The following is a 12514-nucleotide window of genomic DNA, read 5'->3' as shown; positions in this document are numbered from 1 at the left end:
GGGTTAATGCTCAGGTAAGTGTTATAGGACCGCAGCCTTAATGACCCATTCTTCTGCCCTAGCAAGAGCTGTGTGCATATAGTAATACTGTGTATCTAATAAACACACACACACACAATGAAGAGATGTGCAGTTATGCTATCATTTTTAGCAACTATTCTTGCAAGGTGTAGGAAATGTGCCCTTGAAGGCAGTGAGGAACAAATTAGGTATCTTTTGTTGGATCATAAACTCTTGGTGGCGCAAGTTTTGCAACTTTGGAGGTATATACATGTCCTCCTGAGACAGCATGGAAAGGCTGCCAATTCTCAGCAAGATGACAGAACAAAGCTATTGCTATCAGCTAGAAATACAGTACATACCACTCTACTCACCATCATCAGTAGTGAAGCCAGGTTGTTGAAGGCAACCTTTACATGACAGTGTTGCTTTATCAATAGTCCCTTAGCTGGATGTGCTTTTTTATTCTGTGGTCTTAGCATTTGCATGCATGCAGTTCCAAATCTTTCAGAACCCTTTGATTCACACTCTGGCATCAGACTTAGCAACTTCCCCCAATTTGTAATGAACAAATAGCCATTTTTCAGAACTTAACAAGTAGCATCTAGAATGGCATAGGGGTTAAAGTTCTGGACTCTATCAAATCTCAAATCTACACCTAGCATGAAGCTCCCTGGGTGGCCAATCATTGGTTCTCAGCCTATCCTACCTCGCAAGGTTGTTTTGAGGTTATAGGGGGAGAGAACCATGTATACTGGTCTCAACCTCACAGAGAAGGATACAAATTTAATTAATTAGTAAATATACATTTTCTAGCTGACCAGTGGCTTTGTGTATTCTTGGCATTTAGAGGCTATGTAACACTAATTGAAGGTAGCATTATGGGGTGCAAGGTCATTGTGTCCCCAATTTGATTTATATATGTGTTATATGTTTGCTTTGCTTTTTAATCTATAAACCAGACTGGGTTATGATCTTGTAAATTCTTTGATAATCCTGCTAGAGCATCAGCTGCACTTGTAAAAGTTTATGGAAGTGTAAAAGCGTATGTGATGAAGCTGTAAAAAGATTTATGAAGTGGGCAGAGCACAGATGGCTTCACTGCAGACTTCACCACTGGCAATGGATGCCTAGAGTTTTGATCTCAACATTTGTCTAAGGCTGCATCTAGTATGAGCTTTCCCTTTAGTGAACTTCATGTTGCAGAGCTAAACTGAAAGTGTGGGGAAAGGAATGATACCAACTAGTGTGGGCGGGGGGGGGGGGTTATATTGTAGGGGTCCTGTGGACTTGGCCACCCAAACTGTTCCTTCTAGATCTGGTCCACCATTTGGATGAGCAGCAGGCAACCTGGGGGTCTGAATAGTTTCCAAGAGGCTTCCAGGCAGGGCCGGCCCAGTCATGGGGCTAACTGAAGTGGCCACTTTGAGCAGCCAGCTGAAGGAGGGTGGCAAACTCATGAAAGGTTCCCTGTACCCAGCATCTGCTTGCGCCTTCCGTCTGGCCCACCACTCACCCAGCTGCTTAAAATGGTGCTATGATCTTCATCTTGCTCCCTGAGAGGAAGTGAGAGGTGCATTGAGGCAAACACGGCTTACCTTTTTCTGCAGCACCACAATCAATCACGCTGGCAGAATTGCAGGAAAAAGCAGTCAGGTGATCCTGTTCTGGTCATTTGCTTCCATGAGCAATCAAAGTGGGATTGCTTTGCCTTCTTCTCCACGCAGCAAGAAGACCAGGTGGGCAATAAGGAAAAAGAGGCAGACCCCCCCTTCCCTATTCCTTAGCATCCATCACTTACTCCCACCCAGCCATCTTCAAACAAACTAACTGCTTGGTTCTAGTTAGTTGACTTATTTAGAAATTAAGGCATCAATCCCAGGCACACTTACTTGGAAGTATGTCCCACATCAATCAAACTGGATTAACATGCTTACAAACAGCATGCCATTGCACCCTGGGCTAATGGGCAGTCAGGTTTTTCCATTTGCAGCAGATGGAGATGTGAAATGGCATGTGCAGCATACCAGCGTTGGAAATGCATTTTTTTCTGCACTGTCCCTGACCCATATCTTTCACTGAGTTCTTCATGGAGAGCCCTGTTAAAGCAAATAACTAAGAGAAGAAACCAACCAAGGCAAGGATGGAACACTTCTGTTCTCTGCCCATATGGCTCTTGCTCAAATAAGGCCTGTGCAAAGTCATTCGAGAAATTTAACAAAGGAACTCTAGTATAAACAACAGTGGTAATGGTGGGAGTAGATAAATTTGTGAGGTCAGGGAGAAGTGGAGGACTTTTGGTCTCTGACTGATTGTCAAACACAAGGAAGGTGTGGAGGAACAAATGGGGGGGGGAGAGCAAGATGGTGGGAAAAAAAGCACCAAAAGTGAATAATGGGAGGGGGAGAGAGTGAGCATAGAAAGGACTGGGAAAGACATAGTGCTGAGATTGATTTTGGTGCCATCACAAAGAATAGAAGAGGAGTGTTATATTTCTGGTCTGAGACTATGGGAGAACCCAGCAAAAATACAGTGCACTCCAAGGATTAACTATTGAGTTATTCCAGAATGAGGTCTTTTCAGTTAAGTGATCATCCAAACATACAAACCTGGGCTTCCTGCTTCTAAGCCAGGACTGACTCCGACGACCACTTTGCCTTGTGTAGCGTCTCTCTAGTTGGTCTTTGAGGGTGTCCCATAATGCATGCTTTGTCTGGCTCAGGCTATTTTCCCCAGATGGAAAGCCCTCTCTCCATCTCCTTGTCAGAGTGCCACCGGCTGTGCCCCACGAACATAACTATAGCAACACCCAGAGGGGTGCTACAGGTAGAGTAATAGTAGGACATGATTCTTACCGAATGGCCTAAAAAGGCCCAAGGGACCTATACTACAGATTGAGGCATGGTGAGGCTCTCTCTAACAGCACCTGGCCATGAAAAACAAGCATGCCTTGTCACTATTAGAACAGGTGGTACCATGTATTTCCAGTCCTCAGGTTTACAGAGTCTAATCCCAGAAAGCCCCATTGCTCAGTATTTGGCTAACTTTTGTTGGATTCACGTGTGCCACAATTTTATGCTCTCCAGATGGAGAAAGTGCTTCCACCACTACGATTGGTGTTCCTGAGTGTGAGATTTCTCTTAAAATTTAATGAGTGAAATAATGAGGTTTCTCTACCAAAGTTAAGTCCTGCAGGCAACCTCACAAGCTCTCTTCAGCCCCTTACAAATTCCCAGGTGTGTCTGGTAGACCTTTGGCAGCCCATTACGAGGGACCTTGTGCCGCTTTTAGGAGGCTAAAGCAAAACCAGAGAATATTTATTACAGGGGCTGTATTTTATCATCAGTGCTTTCACTTCTTTGTAATTGCTGCATTCTGTCATTTTAGTAGCAGCCACAAAACTATCAGAGGTATGTCAAGTAAATAAAAATGGCTTAAATTATGCATGAACTGAAGCATCATAAACTTGCCACTGTCTTTGCCATAAAGCCAACAAACTGGTCTTCATTGGTAACTTCATGTGTTAGTTGAATGTTCAGTCTAAACAAGAGAGAGCTTGTGGGGAGGCACTTAACTAAAGGCTGCAGGGCTGGTCAGTCTGAGTAAACTGCAAAAACTCCTACCTGGAATGTCAAACAGCTGAGAAATGACTTTCTCTGCTCTCTTAAGTCCTTCATCTGTCTGTGTACGCCTCCTTGTTCAGAAGGGCACTGTGATGATCTTCTTTTACTCTGATTGAATCCTCTTGATCTTTCTTTTTCATGTTTTTTTCATTTCTGTAAAAACTTTTTCCAAAGTGATTTCCTTCTTTCTTCCCTCCTCCTCCTCCTCCTCTTCACTCATTTTTCCTCCCAGCTTGCTGCTGTACTTTTTTGGTTTTTTCCTCTGCTTTCACTGCTATGCCACAGCCACCTGGTATAACCCTTGCAATCAAACCAACAGCAGAGAAGGTGTCAGATTGATAAATATTGATCTCTACCTGCAGTTCTTTCCTTGACTTTTCTGCTAATGGCTTTGCTACTGCTTCAATAAATAACTGTGTGCACCCACTTTTCTGGGTGCAACTCATGGCCTGCTCCCAATCTGCCAGTTATAACTAATATGTTCGAAATTTCAAGGAGAACAGCAAGAGAAAAGATGATGTAAGGAAAGTAGAGAACAATATAAGAGGAGGAATGGAACAAGAAGAACATGGAATAGGGGAGCTAACAGGAAGGTAATTGCCAAGATAGGCAGGAAATGGGCTAGGTCAGAATGCCAGATGCAAGGCAGGGCACCAGGAGGCAGGTCTCTTGTTATCTGGTGTGCTCCCTGGGGCATTTAGTGGGCCGCTGTGAGATACAGGAAGCTGGACTAGATGGGCCTATGGCCTGATCCAGTGGGGCTGTTCTTATGTTAAGGGAGTAGGGCTTAGGGAGAGATGCTGTTGACCCCTCTGCCCAGAGATGAATATGATTTTTCTCTCTCCCTCTTTTTGTCCTGCTCTTCTCTCAAATGAGAAGGTTCCCCAGGAATGAAGATCTACATTGACCCATTTACGTATGAGGACCCCAATGAAGCTGTTCGTGAGTTTGCCAAGGAAATTGATGTGTCTTTCGTGAAGATTGAAGAAGTCATTGGAGCAGGTGTGATTCGTTTCCCATTTGGGCAGGTGTTCAGTGCCATTCCTTCACCTTCTCCCTTCCCTTCATTTTACTTCCTTCCTTCTTCCACTGTAGATGCCCAGGCTCATTCAGCTCAATTAACAGTGGACTGGCACATTTCTCCTGAAAACCCATCTTCTGTGATTTAAGAGACTATGCTTAATTAATTGACTCACTTTAATATATTATTGTGCTCCCTAGTTTAATTAACAATAAATAGGTAGGGCAATTGCTCCTTGGTTTATGGCATCTATCTATTTCTCACTCTCTCTGCTACAATAAGAAGCTCACTTTTTTTGGAACTGTTAGTTAATTTCACAGGAGAAAGCCTGTACGCTGTTCACAAAACTCTCTAGCTATCCAAAACCGTAGTTTGCATAAAACTATGTTGTGAAATCACAGCGGTTGTGCGCTCAATTGTTTTGTTTTATGCAAAATAACTGACCTTTTATATTCACTTAGGATCTTTTATGGCGTAGGTTTAGCACTACATCACAATGGTCTCTGGGCATTTCCTGCACCCATACCAATTCTCATAGATTTCCATCCCCCACCAAGACTGCTAACCTCGGGATTATTGCATACTCTCCATACAGCACCTAACATTTTCATTTTACTTGGGGAAGTTGGAGGAGACAGCATTTTCTTTTCCCATCTCAAGACTAAGCAAGATGGCCAAGGCTTTAGTCATGATGGCTATGCAACAAATGGACAAACAAATAAACAAACCCTTGAGTATGCAGAGGGCCTCAGGCAGGAATTCCAGAGTCCATCTTGTCAATGTGTAAAAAATATATCAGCTGCAGACAACAAAATATTGCATGTCTGTTATATCAAGAGAGGGCTGACTTCAGTCTTGTGGGGTTGACCAATTTTCAAAGGCTATCCATGGACTGCCAGTGTATTTTCAATGCACAGAGGAAGACTATGTACTCAGGATCTCTACATAATTAAGGCACAACCTGTCCTGAGTATACAATCTTTGTTAAGAAAAGATCATGGTAGATCATGCCAAAGCTCACCTAGTCCAGCATTCTTTGTAACAACACCAGCACTAGGTGTCCCATTGGAAACTGATTGATGGTCCTCAGTTTATCTTCTGTCTACTTCTTTGCTACAACTATTACTGAGTCAGCCCCTGGAAGATTTAGATGAGTATTTGTGTGCTGACTTGTCATGTCCATGTCTCCCATGTGTCTAAATCCATCACTAGTTTAATCTGTGCTCTGCCCTTTCTCCAACCCTCTTATAAACCAATTGCTTCCCTGCGGCAACCCATTGTTTGCATCCATTGCTTGCTCTTTGCATTGCAATCTTCAGATTTGCCTTTTTCCCCCTTTAAGGATCCTTTCAGATGGATCTGAGTGCATTGGGAGTGCTGAAGTAGCCTGCTTAATATCTGCCAGAACTTCCCATTCTGACCAGTCCAAATGGACAAGCAGTATCAGCTTGGGTTGGACAGCAACAGTAGCCCCATCCTTGCAACATACACCTCCATGAGGTGCTTGCTGTGTTGGTGCTAAGCTCGCTGAAAGCGCTGCCATCTGGAAGTATCTTTAATTCTGTCTCCCTCTGTCACCCTCTCTGTTCTCATGCCAAGACCCCAGCCATTACACAGCCTTTCCCTTCCCATATTGTGAGAGAGGATGCAAGAAGGTATAGCTGACAAGGATTTTAAGGGCGAGCTCAGACAGCAACTCCCCTCCCCTTTTGCTCTGTTAATATTCCTCTGTCTGCTTTGGTTTAGTTTAGTGCTTGAATAATAGTCATAAAAAGGCTTCAGTATTTTCTTAATCATTTTAACACTGCCTTTCACTTTCAGCTTTTAGTTTTACGAGGTGTGGCAGAGTTAAATGGATTATGCATGTCTTGCAACCTGATCCTAAATATGATTACTTGGGAATAAGTCCTTCTGAGTTTGGGGGGAGGTACTTACTTGTTGGGTGGTATGCTTAGAAAGACAGTGATGGTGTGAAATAGGATGAGCCAATAAAGTAGTTTGTTCTTGAAGTAACTACACACTGAGTAAAATATAAGAGAACATAGGAAATTGCCTTATACAGAGTCAGGTCAATCCATCTTATTCAGTGTTGTCAGCACTGACTAGCAGAAGCTATTGTTTTGAACAAGATTTTTTCCCTTCTTCTCTACCTGGAGGTGCCAGGGAATAACTCCTAGGACATTCTGCACATAATACATGTGCTTTACCATTGAGCTAAGACCCCTCCCTGTTACAGCCCCTGAGCAGACATTCTTTACATGCATGCATGCACGCCAGCTTTCTGGAGGGTGTAGGGAGCCTGTAGACCCCTCTGCAGGGCTTCCCAAGCCTAAGAATAGCTAAAAATAGTGATAATGACCCACTTCCAGTTTGCAATAGCAAAATCTGAAGTGGCTCAGAATAGCTGTTTTTAGTTGTTCTGAGGCTTGTGGAGCCCCGCAAGAGGGGTCTATGGGCTCCCCGCACCTTTTGGAAGGCTGGCGCTGCCAGGGATAAGTTTAGAAAAATACATTTTGTCCCTGGCAGTGGCACGATTGTGGTGACTGCAGTGCTGCATTTACTATCACCCCGCCCCTTAATGGGGCAGAGACAATGGCTATGGCAGCATGACACCCCAGTTGGGAACCTCTGGGCTCTGGTGTTCCTAGTGACAAGGGTAGGAATGGGCTGATCAGATGGTCATACAGTATAAGACTAGGCTTCTGAATGTTTCATGGTTGTGAAATAATTCATATCGGGGAATTTCAGCAAGCACAGCTGGTCAAGTCACAGGCTAAGGAGGTGAGGAAAGCTGCCCTCTTGTTGCGTCTGCCCACCGTAGGCATGGGTAGTTTTTAGGCATATGTGTTTTCCTGCTACCAACCTTTCAAAGGAATTGTTAGGATAACTTAGAAAGCCCCTTGCAACTATGCCTTGTTTTCAGACACCCAGGAAAGTGATTGGGTAGCTCTTATTTTTTACTTTTTTTCCCTTGGAAATGCCAACTTGGGCAAGGTTGATTGTAACTTATATCCATGCCATTACAGGTGAGTTTGGTGAAGTATATAAAGGGCGCTTGAAATTGCCTGGCAAGAGAGAAATCTATGTGGCTATTAAGACACTAAAGGCTGGTTACTCTGAGAAGCAGCGGCGAGATTTCCTGAGCGAGGCCAGTATCATGGGCCAGTTCGATCACCCAAACATCATCAGGCTGGAGGGAGTGGTCACCAAAAGCCGGCCAGTGATGATTATCACAGAATTTATGGAAAATGGAGCATTGGACTCCTTTCTACGAGTAAGTGCAACGTGTGTGTGCAAGAGATAAAAGAATGGAGGCATGAATCCAGCTCATGTAGTGTGATGTTGATGGTGTAAGTGAGGCTCTGCATAGACACACCCATCACCTGATTAAATGATTCCAAACAAGTACTATTCTCATAATTGAGGACACTGTTTAGAACAACAGTGCAACACCGCAGCCTAAGGGCCCTGGACTCTTTCCCCTTAAGGGGCGGGGGCAGGGGGAGGCAGCGATGCAAACCCCAGGATCTTGTCGCTAAGGGGGCTGCAGGGACTGGCGTGCACTTACCAGTCCTTTCTGCAGTCTTCTGGGGGCGCAGGGAGCCCTGTGCAACCTTCTGCAGGGCTCCCCAGCCTTCAAAAAGTGAAAGCGGCATAATTGCGCTCCACTTCCAGTTTTGCAGTGGTGCAGCGTAATCACTCCACTTTCACTTTTGAAGCTTCTGGGAGCCCTGCAGAGGGTCGCGCAGGGCTCCCTGGAGTCTGCTGCAGGGACTGTTAAGTATATGCCAGTCCCTGCAGCCCCCTTAGCAACGCAATCCTGGGGATCGTGTCGCTGCCTTCCCCCCACCCCCCTGCCTTCCCCACTTCCACGCAGGCACTTACTGCGGTCCTCAAACTCCCTGATAGTTTGAGAACCACAGCCTTATTGTCTGTTCTTCCCCCTTCCTTCAGCCACTACTTCTGAGATTCCTACATCCTGGAGGCTGTTCCCATTTCCCATGACCATCCTCAGCTCTTCTGCCTGCTCAAGTAGCTCTTCCATTCTTGGGTCCATGTGTGTAGTGGTGGTGTTGGGAGGTCCTGTCCTCAGCTTGGATTCTTGGACTCTGCAGCCCAAATGTGTAGTTTGGCCCTGTGACTTTCCCTGTTTTGAGTTAAATAGCAGCCATGAGAATGCCTGATCAATATCTGTTTCATGGCACCCAGGGCTTTTTGGTTAACCTTTTTCCACTGTACTGCAGTTGGGATGTAAATTGCTGTCTCTGAAGCTACTATTAGCTCTGGAAGGAAAATTTTTAATAGATTCAACTAGTCCAATATTGGGGATACTAACTGGCAGGGGCCAGAGTTTCATACAGCGGTCTTTCTCAGCCCTTCCTGGAGGTGATAGATATAGAACCTGAGACCTTTTGCATGCAAAGTATGTGCTGTACTATGAGCTACAGCCCCTGTTTAACATATAATGTGTCTCCTATAATGTGTGATTTGGCCTTGGCTAAATGGGGAATGCTAACTTGGTGTTCAACTTTCACTAATACAGCAAAATGATGGGCAGTTTACAGTCATCCAGTTGGTGGGGATGCTACGAGGAATTGCAGCTGGTATGAAGTACCTTGCAGAAATGAATTATGTCCACCGAGATCTCGCAGCCAGGAATATCCTGGTCAACAGCAACCTGGTCTGCAAAGTGTCTGACTTCGGCCTTTCACGCTACCTACAAGATGACACCTCAGACCCAACTTATACCAGCTCCTTGGTATGTACCTGTTATGGAGACAGACATTGTTCAGTTCCCAGCAGTTAGAAGTCAGGCAATGATAATGGCAATAAGATATTAGCCTTTTTTGTTCCAGTGATTTCACGCAAAATGGGCTGACTTGAGTACACATTCTCATCTTTGTTACGCTTATCATCTATGGGACGATAATAATGAGGATTAGGGTCTAATTGCAGGCATATTGCAAGAGACCAACCTGACCCCAAAGAAATTAGAATTTCAATATATTAGACAAAAGGGGGGGGGGAAGGAGAAAGAAGTGTTGGCTCCAAGGAGCCTAAGAACTAAGCTGTTGCCAACAGCAAACAGGTGATCGTAGCAGATGGCAAATCCAAAGGAACAGCAAAATAGTACTCATCATTAGGACTTGTGATAGGCTTAGCACAGCAGCCACCTCACAGCCATTCAGCTAAAAATGAAATTGTGAAGACCCTGGAAATGTGCTCTTTCTGGAGCTTCCGTTGTTGGCAAGATAGCATGCTTCTTCCTCTGTCACATCTTAGATATCCAACAGCTCATTAAGTGCAGGTTGTCATATTGCAATGTGTATTGAATCTCCATCTTTGGCAACATGAGTTGTGAACATGATGTAACCACAAGGAACATGCAAAGATTTTACTGTGTGGTTCTGACAGCTGACTCTAGCCTTTTAATGAAGGGGTCTAAATGCGCCGTTCATGGGAAAATCTATCAGAGTTATTACACTTGACCAGAGTTATAACAGCACAGCAGAACCTCACAATTCTTGATTCAAAATATGTCTAATGGTCAGTCCTCCTATTTAAGAAAAACTTGGCATTTTTTTTCTTGGCAGGAGACCAAATTAGGCCACAATGGTCTGGACTGGTCTCAATGTAATTAGCAATCTTAGTAGATCATGCAGACTGCACATTCATGGTTGGCTCAAAGGGCTCCAACTGGTGTCTTGCTGAGACTTGGAAATCTGTAAACTAGAATCTGCAAACCCTGCAGATCATCAGTATTGATGACTAGCAGTCACTGGTCCTTGGCAAGGTTATGTACAAGCAAGCAAACTTCAGAACCTATTTACTTTGGTAGAATTACAAAAATCATAGAACTGAATCAAATAAATACATCGAATAGTTTTTAACATGTCTGCTCTACAAATGCAAATATTCTATACCAAAAGCACCCTCCATCAATCTATTCTTTTAATTTACCAAGGATGCAGGTGAAATTATCTTCCGAGAAAACGTGTTCCAGCATTGACCTATCTTTTCACTTAGAATCTTTTCTCCTGTGTTTAACTTAAAATCTGCCTTTCTATACTGGCAGTATAGATATAGTGCTTGAAAGAGTACTTAGTTGGTAACCCACAGTTTCCTTTTCAGCTTAATATATCAAATCTTTGATCCACCATCCATTAAGATGAGCTGTAAGTCCCACTCTGTAGCCAGTTCAGTTAGCAAATATGAAGTGTCCTTGACTCAAGGAATTTGGGGACAAGGCTATGGCATTTATTCTTGGCATAGATAGACTGAAATTGGAGCACATGACTGATGTCAGCACGGACTAGCAGCAAAAGTGCCAAACTGAACCAGCACATCTGAAAACAAGGAGAAGCCAGCTGGTGTAAGTTGATATAAATTTTACCAGACCCCCAAAGACAGCTCCCTGCTGATGTAAATATTTGGAGTAAGGACTCTTGCCGTCAATGGAGCTGAGCTATTTTACACCCAGAGAGAGTCTGAGCAGTCATCTTTTAATCAGCCATCCATGGCTTAACTGGGAGCTCTTTTTCTCTAGGCTGCCTAGTGCAGTCCATTTAAGTAAATCAATGTGAGCTTAAACTGCCCAATGTGAGCTGCGTGGATCGGGCATGAAGTGGCCTCTCCCACCTCAGGAGAAAAAACAGATTTTCTCATCTGTATTTTTATAGTTAATTTATGCTACAAATGGCCTTCCCAGCAGCTGGGAAATGATGCATTGCCTGCAATTACATCACTGCCTCCCATGGCAGATTCGTAGCTCTGCTCTGGGGAAAAGGTAGGAGAAAACAACCTTCAAGCAAATTTCGTCTTTTTCAATAATTTAAATGGAATTTTTATTACAAAGACCAAATCTGTTTTGCTGCCCATCGCTGGAAACTAGAGCAAACAGTTCTACCCAGAGTCAGTGTCTTACTTTTGTCTGTATTTTCCTTCCTACCCCACTCCATTAGTTTTAATTATGGCATGAATCATTTGAATAGAAACAAGATCTTTTTTCTTTTTCTAACAGTTTGCTTACTCTGACTGTTTCTTATTTCCCTCCTGACGTCCGAAGTCTCTCAGTGTGACATGAGCTGCCTTTGCTCATAAAACAGGTCATTATAATGTCACAAAGCAGAGTTCTGCCTCTTGTAGAAACACTAAGAGTTCATAGGCAGTTGATGAGACACAGAGGCTCTTGTGACAAGGGCCATGTTTTTCCATCTTTCCCCATTGATGTTTTATTTGAGAAAGCTTCTCTAATCTAGATGATTCCTCATAACTAAGTGAATTGTGTGCCCCCCCCCCCCAATTGATCAAATAGGAATATTGCCATCAGTCCTGTGGAGCAACACACATCCTATTCTTGGGTGGGAGTTTACCACTCCTCTTTTCCACTGTCCACTACTAATGCTATGACATCATTCCCCCTTAGGCTTCTCTTCCTGCCCTCACAATTTAGCTCTTTCATTTCTCTCTTGGGTTATTTAGATACCTAAAGTGTATATTCAAATGAGCAATGTCAACCTCTACACTGGTGTATATTAGCATAAGGACGCTGAAGTTGATTGAGTTGTATGATGCAGGCAGAAGTGGTAGGAATCCAAATGTATGTCAGTAAAGTCTCACACAACTCACCACTACTTGTACCTTGGAACTGACAGGACCACAGAGGAAGAGTAGGATCCTGTGGCAGCCCCCAACAGAAATGAGGACACTGGAGATTCAGTATTCCCTGCATGATAGCCAGAAGCCATCCTCCAAGATGCATACCTGAGGGATTTACAATATTGGGCAATCTGGTGCCTTTTGTTGGGGTCCCCATCCCAGCCCTTAGCCCTTCCAGGTGTTCAGCAGCAGCAGTGACAACAAGTCCAGG

General features: G+C 44.0%; 1 protein-coding gene across 1 annotated transcript in view; it reads left to right on the top strand.

The window, feature by feature from the left end:
• The window catches only part of EPHB1 (EPH receptor B1), a 350262-nt gene that overhangs the window by 326191 nt on the left and 11557 nt on the right, over nucleotides 1-12514 (top strand). Inside the window, exons 10-12 of the mRNA XM_066621865.1 lie at nucleotides 4503-4625; nucleotides 7671-7918; nucleotides 9188-9403. Coding sequence (XP_066477962.1) covers nucleotides 4503-4625; nucleotides 7671-7918; nucleotides 9188-9403 — 587 coding nt within the window. The remainder of the gene's footprint in view (nucleotides 1-4502; nucleotides 4626-7670; nucleotides 7919-9187; nucleotides 9404-12514) is intronic.

Source organism: Tiliqua scincoides, chromosome 3 (genome assembly GCF_035046505.1).
Source record: "Tiliqua scincoides isolate rTilSci1 chromosome 3, rTilSci1.hap2, whole genome shotgun sequence".
Classification (NCBI taxonomy): Eukaryota; Metazoa; Chordata; class Lepidosauria; order Squamata; family Scincidae; genus Tiliqua; species Tiliqua scincoides.
This window is presented reverse-complemented; position numbering and strand designations above follow the sequence as displayed.